Raw genomic sequence first — 20,962 nt, 5'->3', positions numbered from 1 at the left:
GTGGTAATAAAGATTAACCGCGTCAATGTAATGTTACGATTTAAAGCTATGAACTTGCACCTTATAAGTTCTTCGATAGCGCCACTTATAGCACTAAAGATTGTGCTATCGAGGCCTGCGCCACAGCAATGGGGAGTAATGTTAATGGTTGACCGCGCCACCCGCTGAAAGAGAGACAATAAAATATATAGCTATATAAATGTAACCTATTTTCCTTGAGGTATCTGGAAATCTATTGCCTGTAATGTTATGCAGAAATCAGATCCCTGGGAGTGCTACCGTTGGAAGTATGCGAACTAATTATCTGTCTTGCGACTAGATACATACATATAAAACAAGATAAACGCCAATAGAAGAGCAATAGATTTATTGTAACTTACATTTTAGGTGTACAACAATGCTCACTTCAATTGAAAACAAATAGGAGCAGAGATAACAATAGTGACTGAACTGCAATGCCTGACGCCGAAAATAATTCTCCTCTTAATAATCCTCTCAAAAACCACTTTTACCACGCTATAAAACATAGTTTTTGTCCTGCGCTCTAAGAGCTGACTCACAATTGGCCCAAGTCCTGTGGAGGGGGCCGCTATTTTGTAATTATGTTCGCAAACTCACTACATGATAAATTATCTTAGCGAAATTCAAACCGAATAGCATCGTTGTTTGACTGAAGCTAAAATGCAATTTCTCTTTTTGCTGATTAAGGACTTTTTTTTTGAAACTAGATTTAAACTTAATTAGAGGGAGTCGGAATTATCTTTAGAAAGAAGGAACTTTATTTGTTTATTTTTAAATATATCTTATTTTACTCACGGTACATATTACCCTTCCCATTATTTAATGACGTCCCGTCATTAGGATTTTCTTGCCTTTGGGCATTTGAAATGTTTGCTCTTTAATAACTATTTATTCTAAATATTTTTGATTTACTCATCATTCTTTTTCAGGCTATGGTCACATAGCCCCAACAACATTTTGGGGCAAAATTTTTTGTATTTGCTTTGCCATTGTCGGAATTCCTTTAACGCTTGTTGTACTCTCGGACATTGGGGAAGCCATAGCCAAAATTGTTTCAGTTTGTGAGAAAAAATTAAATAAGGTAAGGAGCTTGATTTATACAATACTGCCAAAATTGCGCATTAACATATTGATTCCTGGTAACGTATTGATTAAAGCAATAACGTTTGCGACTGAAGGGAGTTACAGACAGTTTTAGTCTCTTAACCTTCACCCCGTTCTTAATTAGAAAATGACCTGATTGAATTTGTTCTGCCTTAAGCGTGTGATAACCACCCTAACGAAATTCGATAAAAAAAACCATTTGCATATGATTGCATTATGCTAATCTAATTTATTTTATGAATAAACAAATTGAACTTGCATTATGCTAAAGGACTAAAACAATTCTGTTGATAAATCAAGTAAATGATGAATTTAAGACATTGAGGGGAAAATTCTCGTTTTTTCAATCTCATTTTTTTTTTCTCAAGTTTAGATCTAAATTGATGGTCTGTCTTCCTTCTCTTTGACAGTCATCGTTTTTGTTTAGATTAGGGTAAGGTGGTTTTATAGGTTAAGAAAAGCAAACTCAACCGTTGACACCCATTAAAACTTAAGAGGAATGTCCAAGTTGTTTGTCAAACGATGAATCTTCCAACTGTTGATTATACAGAATCAAATATTTATGATTAAAAAATTTACTACTACCGTGACAAAAAAAAATTAATTCCCAGTACTAGAGTCCAAAAATAATGACAACTTTAAATGAAAATACCAGTGCTGTTGCAATTCTTCCATGTTCAAATTTTTACACAAATAGACTTGATTTAAAAATAGACCTGCAAACTAACCCATAAGGGAACAACCTAAAAATAGGGAGAATTCACATAACTACTATTATCTTTTATACTGTTGCTACTTACAACCCACTGTAGGATCAAGCCAACTGAGACAGAACAGCTGTGCGCCCCCTTCTTCGCCCCCAATCTATTCACACCTCCCATGTAGGAGTCACACGTCCCGTGTATGACTTTTACAGTTAGGGAGGGAGGTAGTACTCAAACTCTTGTTTGCAGTGATTTTGATCATTTTATGCTTGATTTGCATATTCAATTGAAGTTTTACTCTTTTAAAGACTTATTAATTCATTTGTATTAGTTCCTGTTGTATGTTTGTTTGCTATGATTGTTTATTTAATTTATGTTCGTTTTTGGTTTCATTTACACTTCAATAGCAATATATTTTTGTTCGTTTTAAGCTTGATTAGCATATCCAATTTAAGGTTTACTCATTTTGACACTTATTTATTCATTTATATTAGTACCTGTTGCATGTTTTTTGTTAAGACTGTTTATTTAATTTCTGTTCGTTTTGGGTCTCATTTATTCTTTAGTAGTAATTTCTGGTTGTTTTTTAGTTTGAATTTACTTTACTTTTCTTTGAAAAACTTCTTTTTTGGAATTTTTTTTCAATTAATTTTTGTTTGTTTTTGTTGCCAAAGTTTCACATTTTTCAAAATTCCCTAGTGCAAAATAACTCTTTTTACATATTCAGATATTTAAATATTGAAATTCCAGTATTCCAGTGTAATTTGGTATTCCAGTGAGTAATTTAAGTTTAGATTATAAGTATTATTATTAATTTTTTTTTTTTTGGGGGGGGGGGGTCAGGTCCCATAAGTTTTGGAATAGAATATCGTTAATATTTTTTTGTTTTTTTGGGGGGGGGGGGGGGGGGGGCGGTTGATAGAAGGCCAGGGGTCGGATCCCATAATTTTTGGAATGAAATATCGTTAATAAGTTTTTGTGGGGAGGGAGGGTCGGTCCATGGAGTGAGAGCCAGGGGTCAGCTCCCATGGTTTTTAGAATAAAGAATTGTTAATAAGGGTTTTTGTTTTTTTAGGGGGATCAGGCCATGGAGTGCCAGGGGTCAGCTCCAATAAGTTTTGGAATAAAATATCGTTATAAAGTTTTTTTTTTAGTTGGGGGGGGGTCGGGACATGGATGGTCAGGGGTCAATTCCAGTAATTTTTGGCATATAAGATCGTTAATAAGTTGTGATACGATCAGAAATTAAATAAAAAACAAGTATTTTCAGCTGAAAGTAAGGAACAACAATAAAAATTCAAACGAGCAGAAATTATTCCGTATATGAAGGGGTTGCCCCTCCCCAATACCTTGCTATTTACGCTAAAGATTGACTGTTTGTCCCATTTTTTTAAGAACAACTCCTGAAACACAAGGGCCGTTTAATTAGAATAGGAAGCTTTTTTGAAGTGCTAAAAGCTTTAGCGTGAAGAGCAAGGTATTGAGGAGGGGGCAACCCCTTCATATACGGAATGATTTCTGTTCGCTTTGAGTTTTAATGTTGCCCTTTGCTTTCAGTTAAAAAAAACATGTTTTTTATTTAATTTGATTGCAGGATAGGAGAATCTTTGATATATTTGTACAATCATCCCAGGGAACTAAGACTTAGATTTTCATGGGCAGAGCGCTAGCGCTGCCTAAGTAAAGAACGATGTGGGCACAATGTGTTTTTTTTTCTCTCCATACCCGGGCACTTCGTATCGAAGGAGTTTTCATAGAAACTTCGAAAAGGTCTCATTCGATTGAAAATTGGAGTGGCTAGTGCCCTCTTTAATAGTCAAAAGTGATTGAAGGGCAGCTAGTCTCCCCCCCATGCCCATCATTCCCCCAAACAAATCCAATCGAAATTTTGAGATAGCCATTTTGTTCAGCGTCTCTGATTTCCAGATAGAAATATGTTTTTGAGGAGGACACTCCCCCACAACCCTCGGGGCAAGGGTTTTAAGTTATGCCCTGAGGGCATATAAGAACGGTATTGGCACAATGTACTATTTATTATTTTTTCCTTTGGAGCAGGGCACTTCATATGGAAGGGGTCGTCGTAGAAACTTCAGAAGGGGCTCATTCGATTGGAAATTGAGAGTCCTAGTGGCCTTTTTAATAGGCGAAAATGATTGGAGGGCAACTAGCCCCCCCCCACGCCCCTCATTCCCCCAAACAAATCCAATCAAAAGTTTGAGATAGCCATTTTGTTCAACGTAGTTGATTTCCGCATAGAAAATATTTTTTTGAGGAGGACACTCCCCAACAACCCTCAGGGCAAGGGTTTTAAGTTGTGCCCTGGGGGCATATAAGGTTTTTATAGAAGGTGTTGTCGTAGAAACTTCAAAAATGGCTCATTCGATTGGAAATTCAAAGGGCTAGTGCTCTTTTTGATAGTCAAAAGTGATTGGAGGGCAACTAGCCCCCCCTCCCCACGCCCATCATTTCCCCAAACACATCCAATTAAAATTTTGAGATAGCAATTTTGTTCAGTGTAGTAGATTTCCCGATAGAAAATATGTTTTTGAGGAGGACACTCCCCCAGGGCCCTCAGGGCAAGGGTTTAAAATAATGCCCTGGGGTATATAAGATTTTTATACAAGGCGTTGTCGTAGAAACTTCAAAATAGGCTCATTCGATTGGAAATTCAAAGGGCTAGTGTGCTTTTTAAATAGTCGAAAGTGATTGGAGGGCAACTATCCCCCCCCCCCCCCCGCCCATCATTCCCCCAAACACATCCCATCAAAATTTTGAGATAGACATTTTGTTCAGCGGATTTGATTTCCAGATAGAAAATATATTTTTCAGGAGGACACTCCCCCAAAACCCTCAGGGCAAGGGTTTTAAGTTATGCCCTGGGGGCATATAAAGTTTTTATAGAAGGCGTTGTCGTAGAAACTTCAAAACAGGCTCGATCGATTGGAAATTCGAAGGGCTAGTACCCTTTTTATAGTCAAAAGTGATTGGAGGGTAACTAGCCCCCCCCCCAATGCCCATCATTCCCCTAAACACATCCAATAAAAATTTTGAGATAGCTATTTTGTTCAGCGTAGTTGATTTCCAGATAGAAAATATGTTTTTGAGGAGGACACTCCCCCACAATCGTCAGGGTAAGGGTTTGAAGTTATGCCGTGGGGACATATGAGGTTTTTATAGAAGGTGTTGTCGTAGAAACTTAAAAAAAGGCTCATTCGTTTGGAAATTGAGTAGGCTAGTGCCCTTTTAGTAGTCGAAAGTGATTGGAGGGCAACCAGCCCCCCCCCCCTCCCACGCCCATCATTTCCCCAAACACATCTTATCAAAATTTTGAGATAGCCATTTTATTCAGCGTAGTAGATTTCGAGATAGAAAATATGATTTTGACGAGGACACTCCCCCAAAACCCTCAGGGCAAGGTTTTTAAGTTATGCCCTGGGGGCCTTTAAGGTTTCTATAGAAGGTGCTGTCGTAGAAACTTCAAAAAAGTCTCATTCGATTTGAAATTCAAAGGGCTAGTGCCCTATTTAATAGTCGAAAGTGATTGGAGGGTAACTAGCCCCCCCCACACCCATCATTTCCCCAAACACATCCAATCGATCTTTTGAGATAGCCATTTTGTTCAGCGTAGTTGATTTCCAGATAGAAAATATGTTTTTGAGGAGGGCACTCCCCCAGAGCCCTCAGGGCAAAGGTTTTAAATTATGCCCTGGGGTTATATAAGGTTTTTATAGAAGGCGCTGTCGTAGAAACTTCAAAAAAGGCTCATTCGATTGGAAATTCAAACGGCTAGTGCCCTTTTTAATAGTCGAAAGTGATTGGAGGGTAACTAGGCCCCCCCCACGCCCCGCATTCCCCCAAACACATCCAATGAAAATTTTGAGATAGCCATTTTTTTCAGCGTAGTTGATTTCTATATAGAAAATATTTTTTTGAGGAGGACACTCACCCACAACCCTCAGGGCAAGGGTTTTAAGTTATGCCCTGGGGGCATATAAGGTATTTATACAAGGCGTTGTCGTAGAAACTTCAAAAGTGGCTCATTAGATTGGAAATTCAAAGGCCTAGTGCCCTTTTTAATAGTCGCAAGTGATTGGAGAGCGACTAATTTCCCTCTCACGCCCACCATTTTCCCAAACACATCCAATAAAGATTTTGAGATAGCCATTTTGTTCCACTCAGTTCAAAGCTCAGGAAATTATACCTTTGAGCAGGACACTCCCCCAACAGTCGTCAGGGCAGGGGTTATAAGTTATACCCTGGGGGCATATAAGGTTTTTATTGAAATCTTTGTTGTAGAAACTTGAAATGGGGCTCATTCGATTGGAAATTCAAAGGGCTAGTCCCTTTTAATAGTCGAAAATAATTTGAAGGCAACTAACCCCCCCCCCCACGCCCATCATTCCCCTAAACACATCCAATCAAAATTTTGTTCAGCGTAGTTGATTTCCAGATAGAAAATATGTTTTTGAGGAGGACACTCCCCCACAGCCCTCAGGGCAAGGGTTTGAAGTTATGCCGTGGGGGCATATAAGGTATTTATTGAAAGTGTAGAAACTTCAAAAGGTCTCATTCAATTGGAAATTGAAAGGGCTAGTGCCTTTTTTTAATAGTTTAAAGTGATTGGACAGCGAGTAACGCCCCTCTCATGCCCACCATTTTCCCAAACACATCCAATCAAAATTTTGAGATATCAATTTTGTTCAACGTAGTTGAAAGTTCTTGAAATAAGGTCTTTTAGGATGATAACCCCCTCAGAGACCTCAATGCAAGGGTTGTAAGCTATGGTCTGGGGGCATATAAAGTTTATATAGAAAGTTGTTATAGAAATTTCAAAAAGGGCTCATTTGATTGGAAATTGAAATTGCCCTTTTTAATTGTCGAAAGTGAGTAGAGTCATTAACCCCCCTCTTACGCCCACCATTTCCCCAAAAAAAATTCGATCAAAGTTTAGAGATAGCTATTTTGTTCAACGTAGTTGAAAGTTCGGGAAATTACGTATTTATAGATGACAAACCCCCCAGAGCCCCAAGGGCAAAGGTTTTAGTTCTGCCCTGGGGGCATATAAGATTTTTATAGGTAGGGTTGTCGTAAAACTTCAAAAAGGGCTTATTCAATTTGAAATTGAGAGGGATAGTACCCTTTGTAATAGACGAAAGTGATTTGAGGGTAACTAACCCTCCTCTCACGCTCATCAGTCCTTCAAAGACATCCAATCAAAATTTTCAGATAGCTATTTTGTTCAACGTAGTAGACAGTTCTAGAAATTAGGTTTTTGAGAATGACCCCCCCCCCCGGACTCAGGGCAAGAGTTGTTAGTTATGTCCTGGGGGCATATAAGATTTTTATTACAAGTGTTGTCGTAGAAGCTTCAAAAGGGCTCATTTGATTGGAAATTGAAAGGGCTATGGCCATTTTTAATAGTTGAAAGTGATTGGAGAGCGACTAACACCCCTTCCACGCCCACCATTTCCCCAAACATATCCAATCAAAATTTTCAGTCATTTTGTTCCACGCAGTTTAAAGTTCAGGAAATTATACCTTTGAGCAGGACACTCCCCCCACAGTCTTCAGGGTAACGGTTATAAGTTATGCCCTGGGGGCATATAAGTTTTTATTGAAATCTTATAAAATAAAGTATTGAAAAGAATAGTCTTCATTCTTTGGGCTGATTAAACGAATGTGGAGAAGAACCTTCAAAGAATACAGGATGCTTAACTAAGCAAAAAATGTAGTCGAAAAAAAATTGTCTTCGCATCTATCGAAGCTCCTCTGGATGAACCGGAGAAGGATGACATTTTCAACATTCAAAAAGGTTCTATAGAGTGATTTGGCAAAAAGCGTTGCATCAAAAACATTCCAGATAGGCGATCAAATTACGAAATCCGTGAGGCAGTTGATGATTCTGTCATAACTTCCTTTGAAAAAAGGCGGTTTGTCACTGTTGGTACTGTGTCGCGTAAGGGAACAAAGCTTAACAAGGCTCCTGGAAAATTACTAGCTGAATCGAGCGACAGAGAAGATGAAGATCTTGAGAATTCAAGGACGAGTGAAGTGAAATTTGGCAAAGCTAAAATGAAGCCGAATAAAGGAAAGGGAGCTGGAAAAAAGTTACGAGAAGTCCTGAATCTAGACTGCTTATCTGGCGACGCATCAAACAACTTCCCGGAAAAACTGTGCGACGATTCCAGTAAACTTAGGTGGGATGAAGGCCAGAACAGTGAACATGAGGGTGGTGACAATTCTACTTGTAAGAAGGACTCAGGTCTCCCCATTAAACTGCCTGACTTCTATGCTGTGTTCTATGAGAAAGATATCTACATTGGGCGAACAGAAGACTTTCCAGATGAGGGGATGGTGAAGTTCAAATTTATGGAACGTGTGAGCAATTCTGAATTCAGTTACAACTGGCCCAAGAAAGGTGATGTCAGTGTTGTTGAAGAAAGATATTTTTTCACCGGACCACTCTTTCGAAAAGGCCATGGCCCCTTCCAAATTACAGGGCACCGTGAAGTTACAAAGTCATACAAAAAACTTTGCAAAGAACATAAATTCTAGCCCCCGGTTTTCCGGGATTTTTCTACAAGTTCTGTTTTTTGACATGATCTTAGTCTAATTTTCTATATATTTTTTTTTAATTTTGTTCAATATAAGTGACCATTTTTAACATTGAATCTTAGAGGGAAAATTCTGTAAAGAAGTGGTTGTTCAAACTTACCGAAAGGATGGCCAACTTTGAAAAAATTAGGAAACTACATGAACAGTATATAAAATAAAATAACGTCGTTCAAAGTTGGACAAAGTTTGGGTAATTTTGAACACCATTTTCAAAAGAATATTATGGCCATGTGGGAAGGGATAGAAAAAATCCGTAACGTCAGTAGAGATGACCCTATTGATACAAACGGGGCTCCTTATATGGGCATAGAATACTGACGGGGCACCAAATAAGGGCATAGCCTCCCTAGGGAGACAGATTACGTAATGGGGTCAATGACCTCTTTTTCCAAGGTCGATGTTGTTGTTGTTGTAAGTGCACGCTCTCAGCGAATGTCAAGGTCGATTTATTTGTTGTTGTTGTTGTAAGTGCACGCTCTCAGCGAATGTTATGATCCAGAAATAGTATTTGTTGTTGTTTTGGTCATGTACATGCTCTCAGCGAATGTCAAGGTCGATTTATTTGTTGTTGTTGTTGTAAGTGCACGCTCTCAGCGAATTTTATGATCCAGAAATAGTATTTGTTGTTGTTTTGGTCATGTACATGCTCGAGGCGAATGTCATGGTGTCCAGAAATAGTATTTGTTGTTGTTGCTCTCGCCAATGTTATGACTTTCCCGGAAACAGTTAGATCACGTGTTTCCTTATCAGCCAATCAGCGAGTCGGATACATCCTCCTTCTCAGCCAATCAGAGACCTGCTTACATATAGTTTCCCCGTTACATAACAATTCACCCTTGAGATTTCGTATATAACGGACATGCAATGTGATTCAATTATCAGAAAGTATTTTGACGCTGTGTAAACAACAATGGATAAATTTAACTCTTTAGAAGTCTTGGCAGTCGCAATTAGCAATGTAAGTTCTGTTTTTCATTATTTTTATTTTCAAAATAAAATTTTTTTCCGTGGTCACCCTCTACTATATTCGAGTAAACCCTCCCCCCCCCCCACATACAATACAAACATCACTTTACAATCTTTATACTCACTAGGAAAACATAAAATATATTCTTTTACCCTCAAAACCTAACCCCATCCCCCATTGTTTTACAATCAAATTCTCGCAAAAAGAAATAATTTTCTTTTCGTTAAAGTTTGACTTTTCTCTATTGTGATTTAGTGTCTACTGACTTCTGTCAATTTTTAATGTAAATGCCGTTCTGTTTTGACACAAGGCTCTCCGGTGCGAGGCATATAATTAGCTCTGACCCTTTTTAAAGCATTTCCTGCACATTAGCAGTTTAGTTTCCAAAGATTTCACAGATTCAAAAAGGACACGACTAAAAACATGTTTTTATTTATTGGATAACTGAAAAAGAATCATAGCTCAGATCAATGCTTCGATGTTTGACTAAATATACACATTTTCAACGTTTAGTATTAGGAGGGGGGATTTTCTTCAAACAAACTAGGCCGGCTTTTGAACGGCTCAGTGAGCTGTAATTCTCAGATTCAAAAGGATGCGACTAAAAACATGTTTTTATTTATTGGATAACTGAAATAGAACCATAGCTTAGATCAATGCTTAGATGTTTGACTAATATTCACATTTTCAACGTTTAGTATTAGGGGGGGGGGGGGATGTTCTTCAAACACACTAGGCCGGCTGTTGAACGGCTCAGTGAGCTGTAATTCTCAGATTCAAAAGGATGCGATATCTTTCGCTGGGGGAGGGGGTATTTTTCCATGTCTTTTCTCAGGGATTATTTTCCTCGGGGTGTTTTTTCTGGGGGTAGTGTAAATACCAGCTATCTTAAAAGGATATGTAAAGATAAAAAATAGCGTTAATACTTTAAATGCATCAAACAAGGCATGCTCAATACAGATTAAAACCAGAAAAGAACAGAAATGCCTAAAAATAAGAAATTAGGCTGACTTATATAGGCCGGCTTTTGAACGGCTTAGTGAGCTGTAATTCTCAGATTCAAAAGGATGCGATATCTTTCGCTGGGGGGAGGGGGTATTTTTCCATGTCTTTTCTCAGGGATTATTTTCCTCGGGGTGTTTTTTTCTGGGGGTATGGTAAATACCAGCTATCGTAAAAGGATATGGAAAGATAAAAAATAGCGTTAATACTTTAAATGCATCAAACAAGGCATGCTCAATACAGATTAAAACCAGAAAAGAACAGAAACGTCTAAAATAAGAAATTAGGCTGACTTATATAGGCCGGCTTTTGAAGGACTCAGTGAGCCGTAATTCTCAGATTCAAAAAAGGATGCAAATAGTATATTTCACGAAATTTTTTTACGTTATGCTTTCTTTGCGATAAATACTTTTCTAAACAAATTATGTTTAATAACTTTCCTTCTATGAAAATGGGAAAATTAATTCAATACTAACTTTTTTCTTCTCTTCTTTTTTAGGCAAATTATGAAGAATGCGCGCCCCCTCCATCCAAGAAAGCCAGAGATGACAAGACAGCCCCATCAGTGCCAGCCCCAATGCAGCCTGGGTTTAAGTTAAAGAGAGAGTGGACGGCTTCTTATAATATGGTGAACCCTGCCGAAGCTATGCAAGATAGTGAAATAGCCGGCCCAGTCGCGCAAGAACATAGCGACGCCGCCCCGTCCACCCTCCAGCATGCACTACTTGGTCCTTCGGATGCCCAAGTGCAGCCGGGATATGCAAATGTATGTATTTTTTCCTACCTATCTATTTATTCATTTTTCAGTCCTTTTCAATCCCAATATAAACTTATCTCTGTGAGATATTAAGCCCTCCCCCCAACCATTGTTTTAAATTTATCTCCCTCGGAGATATCTAAATGTAATTTTTTACAATGAAACCACTCTTTTCTCTGCTCCCCCCTCCCTCGGATATATCTAAATGTAATTTTTTGCAAAGAAACCGCTCTTTTCTAATCTTTGCTATCGCTTCGATATCTCATAAGCGAATATTTTTAGGTAATTTCTATTAATAATCACTGCCTTTGAAACTCAAAATGCTATTTTTTCTAATCTTTGCTATTTTCTATGTTGCTATTTCTTCGCCGTTATCACATAAGCGAATATTTTTCATGGGTAATTTCAATTAATGCTCACCATTTGAAACTCAAAATCCCCTATTTTTCACAATTGATTATCACAAAGTTTCAAGAGAATGAACTGAGTGAGATTATTCACATTTATCTATTTGTCACATATGAATCCCGTAATTTGCGCAAGGATATTTTAAAATAACTTTCAATCTTACAAAGCCTTGCCAATATTTTAGTGATGTGGAAACATTGTTGAATAAGAATTAACGGTTCTCGAATTTAATTGTACTGTTTCCCAGAGAATACGCGTGGAAACAGAACAGACACGCAATTAAGGCTCATTGGGAGTCATAGACAACCTGTATGGGAAGTAGGCGAAACGACTTATGCCGCCTAACAATACGGTTTTTTGGGGCATTAGGTAAACGGCTGGGAGCCGCGGAGCCCGGAATGCGCTCATGGGTCCGGGAAGTGCTGTGGGGGCAAGGTTAGGGAAGTGCCGGGGGGGTGCGCCACGGGTCAGGGAAGTGCCACAGGGATGCGCCACGGGCCCGAGAAGCATCGTGGGAAGCAATGCGGGGCCCCGAAAAGCTCCACAGGGATGCGCTGTGGCTCCGAAAAGCGCAACGGATGGTCTGGGACGCACTGTGGGACAAGGTTAGGGGGGCGTTGGGGGGAGCGCCAAAAAAAAAAAAATTGAACACTTTGAAAATAAACGATCAAATTGTTGCCTTCCATGTCATATCTTAGATTATCTTCAGTTAAATTAACCAAATGTTATTAAGCAATAATAATCCAAATTTTAACAGTAGGGGTGATTTGAGCACTTTGAAAATAAATTATTTTTCATTTGTAGGTTGTCCTGGTTCCATACTCGCCATCTCCCCCCTGCTCGTCAGTTGGAGAAGGAGAAGAAGATGCACATGTGGAGCTCCCCAACAATTCACTATGGGATGATTTACATCAAATTCCAGATAATATTGATGAGTTTCTAGATTATTTTTTAAATATTTTTTATAATAGAACATTTTAACAGGGGTACTTGCCTTTGCTGATTCAAAAAACATTCCAATTTTTATCTTTTTTTCCCCGTGATTTAACTGAGACCCATCAAACCTCGTATCCCATCTCGACTCCACTTCGAAAAACTGAAGTGGAGCATTCGCCAGTTATTGTTGAACAACTTGGGGGACTGGGTAATATGCAAGAGGGGGAGGGGGGTACAACTCTCCCAGACTTTCAGCTGTCCAACAGAATTTTAAATAATATAGTTGTTTTCACTGCAATGTTCGGTGACCCTTTTAATTCGCTTTTGTGTGGTAATTTTGTTTTTGACCCCGTAGAAATTGTACACAACTATGTAGATAAAATTCGTGCACGTCTGGAGAATCAAATTCAGCTGTGGGGAGGTAGGGATTCAATTAAGGTCTCCATTGTTTTAAAAGTGTTTTATTTAAATGAGGGGAAAAGTGAGGTTTACTATCATTTTATACATTCCGAGATGCGTTTGGTTTATTCAAATTTGGAAAATGTTGAGGGAGTTTTCTTAGATTGGGTGGATCAAATTATAACGCATCTCGAGAACTTTAATGAAAACAGTAGTGGGTCTCTAGTTTTATTTGTTGAAAATTTAAGTATAAATATATGTAAAATTAAGAAAGATTTTATTTTAAGAGGGGGGTATAGGGACACGGGCATAGTTTTAAATTATAATCCAGATCTAGTAGGTTGTCGTGGTGTCCAGCGGATTTGTTTTGAAACAGATCAAATGTGTTTCCGGTATGCTGTCATCATCTCACCAGTCGAGCCTCTAGCTCGGCGCGCAAGTAAGACAAATATAGATCATTGGGCTATACAAGGGAAGGAAGGCTCCCTTTTTCCAGTGGTAGATTTCTCTTGCTTAGAGGGAAAATATCCAGTAACGCTTCGATCCATTGACATGTTTGAAAGGACTAATGCCCACTTAAATATTGGCGTTACTGTGGTACAGTTCGAAACTGAATTTGAAGATGGGGTTCGCTCTAAGAAGAAGGGGGTGGTATTCCCCGTAAGGGGCCCCTCAGTTGGTTTGGTTAAACACTGGGTTTGGTTATTATACACGCAACCTAGTCAACCGAATACAATCGGGCATTTTAATCCGATCACTGACATTAGTAGAGTTCTGGGGGGTGGTAAGAAACAGAGTGCCCGTTTCTACTGTCCAACATGCCTCTCTAGATTTTGGACTGAACTAAAGTTACAAAATCACATGAGGCATTGTAGCCGCGACGGCTATCAGACAGTGGAAACGGTTTCAGGGGATAGGTCAATTCTACGTTTTAAAAATTTTCAGAATACCCTTCTCCAGTGCAACAAAATATCTTTGGACTGTGAGGCTAAGCTGGTGGAGGTGAATGACCCCCAATTTCCAAACACCAGGCTATTGCAGTGTCCTACGCCCACGCGCAAAGAAAGAATTCTAGCACCCTGTAATTGCTAGAAGTAGTTGACACCGCGGATGAGGGCGAGTCCATGGTCAAGGCACTGACTCAACTTCTTAGCATAGCTATTGGTGATATTTCTTTTTTGAGAACTACCCTTTATTCAAGGGGGCTGTCGGCAGAGGATCGTCTCACGAAAAAAAATCAAAACATAGGGGGGGTGGGTAAGGGGGAGGTCATAGAGATGGATAAGGGGAAAAAAGGGAAAAGCGGGGGCAGGGGGACATTTACAATCCATGACCATATGTGTGAGGACCTATTCTCGGGGGCAAGTCATTTTAGAGGAGCTGCGCATCACTCGTGTAATTTAAATGTTAGCCAGCAGTTTTTTATCCCTGTTTTTATTCATAATTCCAATTATGATTTAAAATTTATTTTACCGGCACTGGCACGTATGCATCGGGAGGGAGGGGGAGTATATTGTCCATGGGTAAATAGTTCATTTACCTACAACATCATTCCCAAATCAGCAGAGAAGTTATTGCTTCTCGAACTGAATTGGCAGGCTGTGGATAATGGGCATACGTGCTGTAATAAAATTAGGTTTTTAGATTCCTTTATTTTTTTCCTCAAGGCATTGAGTCAATTGATTCAAGTGCAAAAAAGCGACAATTTTGATAGCTTTCCCTTGCTTAAACAGCACTTTCCAGACAGTGAAATGTATGACCTGTTGACCTACAAAGGTATATATGCGTACGATTATTACTGTTCTGGTGCACGCTTTAGTGAGGAGAAACTACCTCCAATTGAAGCTTTTTACAATTCACTCACCAACAGTGAATACAAAGCCGAGGAGTATGAGTTTGCCAAGAAGGTGTGGTCCAAGGGGGATTGTAAAAATGGGTGGGATTATTGTCGACTGTACTTGGCCAGTGACGTTCTAACTCTGTTGGATATAATCTGTAAGAACACAGACCAGATCTATTCAGAGTTCGGGTTAGATATAGTCTATTATTTTTCTACACCCCATTTAGTTATGGATTTAATTTTAAAAATTAGCTGGGAGGAAATAGGTATACTCACCGACGTAGATGAGCACCTTTTTTTAGAGCGTTCAATGAGGGGAGGGTATGTTTTTCATGGGGACCGCGTATTATCAACCGATCCGAGTGGACAAAGCACCGGTGTAAAGTCAAATGCAGTTTTCTTGGACATGAACTCGTTGTACCCCTTGGCAATGTCACACTACTCTTTGCCGTGTGGGAACTATCAATGGCTTGAGAATCCTTGTGAGTTCCCCGACATTACCACCGTCGAGGACAATGGGCCACAAGGATGGTTTCTTGAAGTTGATGGTCACATTCCGCTGGCGCTTCACGACTCAGTCAAAGATTTTGTCTTTCCCTGTATCAATCGGCCCGTGAGAAGGGACTCTCTGAGCCCCTACAATCGTTCATTGATTGAGGATATGGGGATGCACTGGACTCCCTCCAAACAGAAACTGATTGCTGATTTGGACCCTAAAGAGAATATCGTTGTTCACCATGTGATTTTGCACTGGATGGTGAGCAACAGTTTCAAGATCACTAAAATACACCGGGTCCTACAGTTCAATCAGCGACCATACTTGAAAACGTTTATCGACACCTTTGTCGATAAACGCTCAAGGGCAAATTCAAAGGTGGAGAAGGAAATGTATAAGCTTATCCTAAATTCAGCTTTTGGCAAAATGTGTGAAAGCGTTCGTAATAGATCTCGCTCTGACGTCGTGACTGACCCTCTAGAGTGTACACGAATTATTGCCGACCCCAATTTTACATCGTTCACGAGCATAGAGACTGGCATGGTTCTTCTACACAGGCGAAATGTGGTACTGAACAAGAATATCGCAGGAGGCAGTTCAGTACTAGAAATTTCGCTTTCGCCTGTGTAGAAGAACCATGCCAGTCTCTATGCTCGTGAACGATGTAAAATTGGGGTCGGCAATAATTCGTACACACTCTAGATGGTCAGTCACGACGTCACAGCGAGATCTATTACGAACGCTTTCACAGAGTTAGAACGTCACTGGCCAAGTACAGTCTACAATAATCCCACCCATTTTTACAATCCCCCTTGGACCACACCTTCTTGGCAAACTCATACTCCGCGGCTGTGCATTCACTGTTGGTCAGTGAATTGTAAAAAGCTTCAATTGAAGGTAGTTTCTCCTCACTTAAGCTTGCGCCAGAACAGTAATAATCGTATGCATATATACCTTTGCAGGTCAACAGGTCATACATTTCACTGTCTGGAAAGTGCTGTTTAAGCAAGGGAAAGATATCAAAATTGTTGCTTTTTTGCACTTGAATCAATTGACTCAATGCCTTGGGGGAAAAACTAAAAGAATCTAAAAACCTGATGTTATTCCAGCACATATGCCCATTATCCACTACCTGCTATTTCAGTTCGAGAAGCAATAACTTCTCAGCTGATTTGGGAATTATCTTGTAGGTAAATGAACTATTTACCCATGGACAATCTACTTCCCCTCTTTCCCTATGCATGCGTGCCAGTGCCTGTAAAATAAGTTTTTAGTCATAATTTGAGTTATGAATAAAAACAGGGATAAAAAACTGCCGGCTAACATTTAAATTACACGATTGATGCGCACCTCCTCTACAAGTACTACCCCCCGAGGCTATTTCCTGCCACAAATGGTCATGATCTCTGACGTTCCCCCTCCCCCCTCTTTTCCCTTTAGTCCCCTTATCCACCTCTTCAAACTCCCACTTACAAACCCAACATATTTTTTGATTTTTAATCGCGAGACGATCCTCTGCAGACAGCACCATTGGATAATGGGTATTTCTCAAACGAGAAATAGCACCATTAGCCGTGCCAATCAGTTTAGTCAGTGCCTTGTCCATGCACTCCCGCTCATCCAATGTTTCAACTATTTCTAACAACTGCATGGTGTTAGAACTATCTCTTTGCGCGTGGGCGTAGGACACTGCAATAGCCTGATGTTCTTTGACTCGGTTTGGAAATTGGGGGTCATTCACCTCCACCAGCTTAGCTTCACAATCCAAAGATATTTTGTTGCACTGGAGAAGGGTATTTTGAAAATTTTTGAAATGTAGAATGGCCCTATCCCCTGAAACCGTTTCCACTGTCTGATAGCCGTGGCGGCTACAATGCCTCATGTGATTTTGTAACTTTAGTTCAGTCCAAAATATGGAGAGGCAGGTAGGACAGTAGAAACGGGCACTCTGTTTCTTACCACCCCCCAGAACTCTACTAATGTCAATGATCGGATTAAAATGTCCGATTGCGTTCGGTTCACTAGGCGGCGTGTAAAGCAACTAAACCCAGTGTTTAACCAATTCATCTGACGGGCCCCTTACGGGGAAAACCACCCCCTTCTTTTTAGAACGAACCCCATCTTCAAATTCTGTTTCATACTGTACCACAGTAACGCCAATATTTAAATGAGCATTAGCCCTTTCAAAAATATCAATGGCTCGAAGCGTTACTGGGTATTTCCCTTCTAAACAAGAAAAATCTACAATGGGAAAACTGGACCCCTTCTTCCCGTGTATAGCCCAGTAATATAAATTCTTCTTGTTAGCGTCTCGATCTAGAGGCTCGAATGCTGATATGAGGAAAGCATATCTGAAGCACTTTTGACCTGTTTCAAAACAGATCCGCTGGACACCACGACAACCTACTAGATCTGGATTATATTTTAAAACTATGCCCTTACCCCAATGCCCCCCTCTTAAAATAAAATCTCTCTTAATTTTACAAATATTAACACTTAAATTTTCAACAAAAAGAACTAGAGAGCCACTACTGTTTTCATTAAAGTTCTCGAGAGGCGTTATAATTTGATCGACCCAATCTATGAAAGCTCCCTCAACATTTTCTAAATTTCAATAAACCAAACGCATCTCGGAATGTATAAAATGATAATAAACTTCGCTTTTTTCCTCATTCAAATAAAAAACTTTTAGAACAATGGAAACCTTAATTGAATCCCTACCTCCCCACAACTGAATTTGATTCTCCAGAAGTGCGCGAATTTTATCTACATAGTTGTGTACAATTTCTACGGGGTCAAAAACAAAATTACCACACAAAAGCGAATTAAAAGGGTCACCAAACATTGCAGTGAAAACAACTATATTATTTAAAATTCTGTTGGACAGCTGAAAGTCTGGGAGAGTTGTAACCCCCTCCCGCGGGGTGAGAATTCAACCTACCCCCCCCTTGGCAACCAAATCATGCGAATGCACCCCTTAAGGTGGTCGTATGGGCGTAGATATGGTTTAGGCGGGTGGATGGTTACCTGGTAAATCCCGGGGAAAAAAGTCTAAAATTTGCAATTTGTTTTGTCTTATCAAAGGTAATTCCCCCAGTTCAACTGTGCTATTATCTAAATTAGTTAAAAAATAATATAGAAACTCATCAATATTATCTGGAATTTGATGTAAATCATTCCATAGTGAATTGTTGGGGAGCTCCACATGTGCATCTTCTTCTCCTTCTCCAACTGACGATCAGGGGGGAGATGGGGAGTATGGAACCAGGACAACCTATAGATGAAAAATAACTTATTTTCAAAGTGTTCAAATCACCCCTACTGTTAAAATTTGGATTATTATTGCTTAATAACATTTGGTTAATTTAACTGAAGATAATCTAAGATATGACATAGAAGGCGACAATTTGATCGTTTATTTTCAAAGTTTTCAATTTTTTTTTTTTTCGGCGCTCCCCCCAACGCCCCCCCCCCCCCTAACCTTGTCCCACAGCGCTTCCCGGACCATCCGTTGCGCTATTCGGAGCCACAGCGCATCTCTGTGGGGCTTCTCGGGCCCCGCATTGCTTCCTGTGATGCTTCTCGGGCCCGTGGCGCATCCCTGTGGCACTTCCTTGACCCGTGGCGCATCCCCCCGGCACCTCCCTAACCTTGCCCCCCCAGCACTCCCCGGACCCATTGGCGCATTCCGGGCTCCGCGGCTCCCAGCCGTTTACCTAATGCCCCAAAAAACCGTATTGTTAGGTGGCATAAGTCGTTTCGCCTACTCCCCTTACAGGTTGTCTATGTCTCCAAATGAGCCTAGATTATTTTTAATCGCAAGTCTGTTCTGTTTCCAAGCGTATTCTCTGGGAAACAGTACAATTAAATTCGAGAACCGTTAATTCTTATTCAACAATGTTTCCACATCACTAAAATATTGGCAAGGCTTTGTAAGATTGAAAGTTATTTTAAAATATCCTTGCGCAAATTACGGGGTTCATATGTGACAAATAGATAAATGTGAATAATCTCACTCAGTTCATTCTCTTGAAACTTTGTGATAATCAATTGTGAAAAATAGGGGATTTTGAGTTTCAAATGGTGAGCTTTAATTGAAATTACCCTTGAAAAATATTCGCTTATGACATAACAGCTAAGAAATAGCAACAGATAAAATAGCAAAGATTAGAAAAAATAGCATTTTGAGTTTCAAAGGCAGTGATTATTAATAGAAATTACCTAAAAATATTCACTTATGAGATATCGAAGCGATAGCAAAGATTAGAAAAGAGCGGTTTCTATGCAAAAAATTACATTTAGATATCTCCGAGGGAGGAGGGAGCAGAGACAAGAGTGGTTTCATTGTAAAAAATTACATTTAGATATCTCCGAGGGAGATAAATTTAAAACATTGGTTGGGGTGAGGGGTTAATATCTCACAGAGATAATTTTATATTGGGATTGAAAAGGACTGAAAAATGAATAAATAGAAAGGTAGGAAAAAACGCTTACATTTGCGTATCCCGGCTGCACTTGGGCACCCGAAGGACCAGGTAGTGCATGCTGGAGGGTGGACGGGGCGACGTCGCTATGTTCTTGTGCGACTGGGCCGGCTATTTCACGATTTTGCATAGCTTCGGCAGGGTTCACCATATTATAAGAAGCCGTCCACTCTCTCTTTAACTTAAACCCAGGCTGCATTGGGGCTGGCACTGATGGGGCTGTCTTGTCATCTCTGGCTTTCTTGGATGGAGGGGGCACGCATTCTTCATAATTGGCCTTAAAAAGAAGAGAAGAAAAAAGTTAGTATTGAATTAATTTTCCCATTTTCACAGAAGGAAAGTTATTAAACATAATTTGTTTAGAAAAGTATTTATCGCAAAGACAGCATAACGTAAAAAAATTTCGTGAAATATACTAATTGCATCCTTTTTTTGAATCTGAGAATTACGGCTCACTGAGCCCTTCAAAAGCCGGCCTATATAAGTCAGCCTACTTTCTTATTTTTAGACGTTTCTGTTCTTTTCTGGTTTTAATCTGCATTGTGCATGCCTTGTTTGATGCATTTAAAGTATTAACGCTATTTTTTATCTTTCCATATCCTTTTACGATAGCTGGTATTTACCATACCCCCAGAAAAAACACCCCGAGGAAAATAATCCCTGAGAAAAGACATGTAAAAATACCCCCTCCCCCCAGCGAAAGATATCGCATCCTTTTGAATCTGAGAATTATCGCTCACTGAGCCGTTCAAAAGCCGGCCTATATAAGTCAGCCTAATTTCTTATTTTTAGGCATTTCTGTTCTTTTCTGGTTTTAATCTGTATTGAGCATGCCTTGTTTGATGCATTTAAAGTATTAACGCTATTTTTTATCTTTCCATGTCCTTTTACGATAGCTGGTATTTACCCTACCCCCAGAAAAAACACCCCGAGGAAAATAATCCCTGAGAAAAGACATGGAAAAATACCCCCTCCCCACAGCAAAAGATATCGCATCCTTTTGAATCTGAGAATTACAGCTCACTGAGCCGTTCAAAAGCCGACCTAGTTTGTTTGAAGAAAATCCCCCCTCCTAATACTAAACGTTGAAAATGTGAATATTAGTCAAACATCTAAGCATTGATCTAAGCTATGGTTCTATTTCAGTTATCCAATATATAAAAACATGTTTTTAGTCGCATCCTTTTGAATCTGAGAATTACAGCTCACTGAGCCGTTCAAAAGCCGGC

General features: G+C 39.6%; 1 protein-coding gene across 1 annotated transcript in view; it reads left to right on the top strand.

The window, feature by feature from the left end:
- The window catches only part of LOC148944445 (TWiK family of potassium channels protein 7-like), a 99,878-nt gene that overhangs the window by 41,131 nt on the left and 37,785 nt on the right, over window positions 1-20,962 (top strand). Inside the window, exon 4 of the mRNA XM_089100099.1 lies at window positions 951-1,102. Coding sequence (XP_088956225.1) covers window positions 951-1,102 — 152 coding nt within the window. The remainder of the gene's footprint in view (window positions 1-950; window positions 1,103-20,962) is intronic.

Source organism: Artemia sp. Qi Xiang Cuo, chromosome 14, assembly GCF_049724085.1.
Source record: "Artemia sp. Qi Xiang Cuo chromosome 14, ASM4972408v1, whole genome shotgun sequence".
Classification (NCBI taxonomy): Eukaryota; Metazoa; Arthropoda; class Branchiopoda; order Anostraca; family Artemiidae; genus Artemia; species Artemia sp. Qi Xiang Cuo.
Note: the sequence above shows the minus strand (reverse complement) of the source record. Positions and strands in the feature narration are given on the sequence as shown.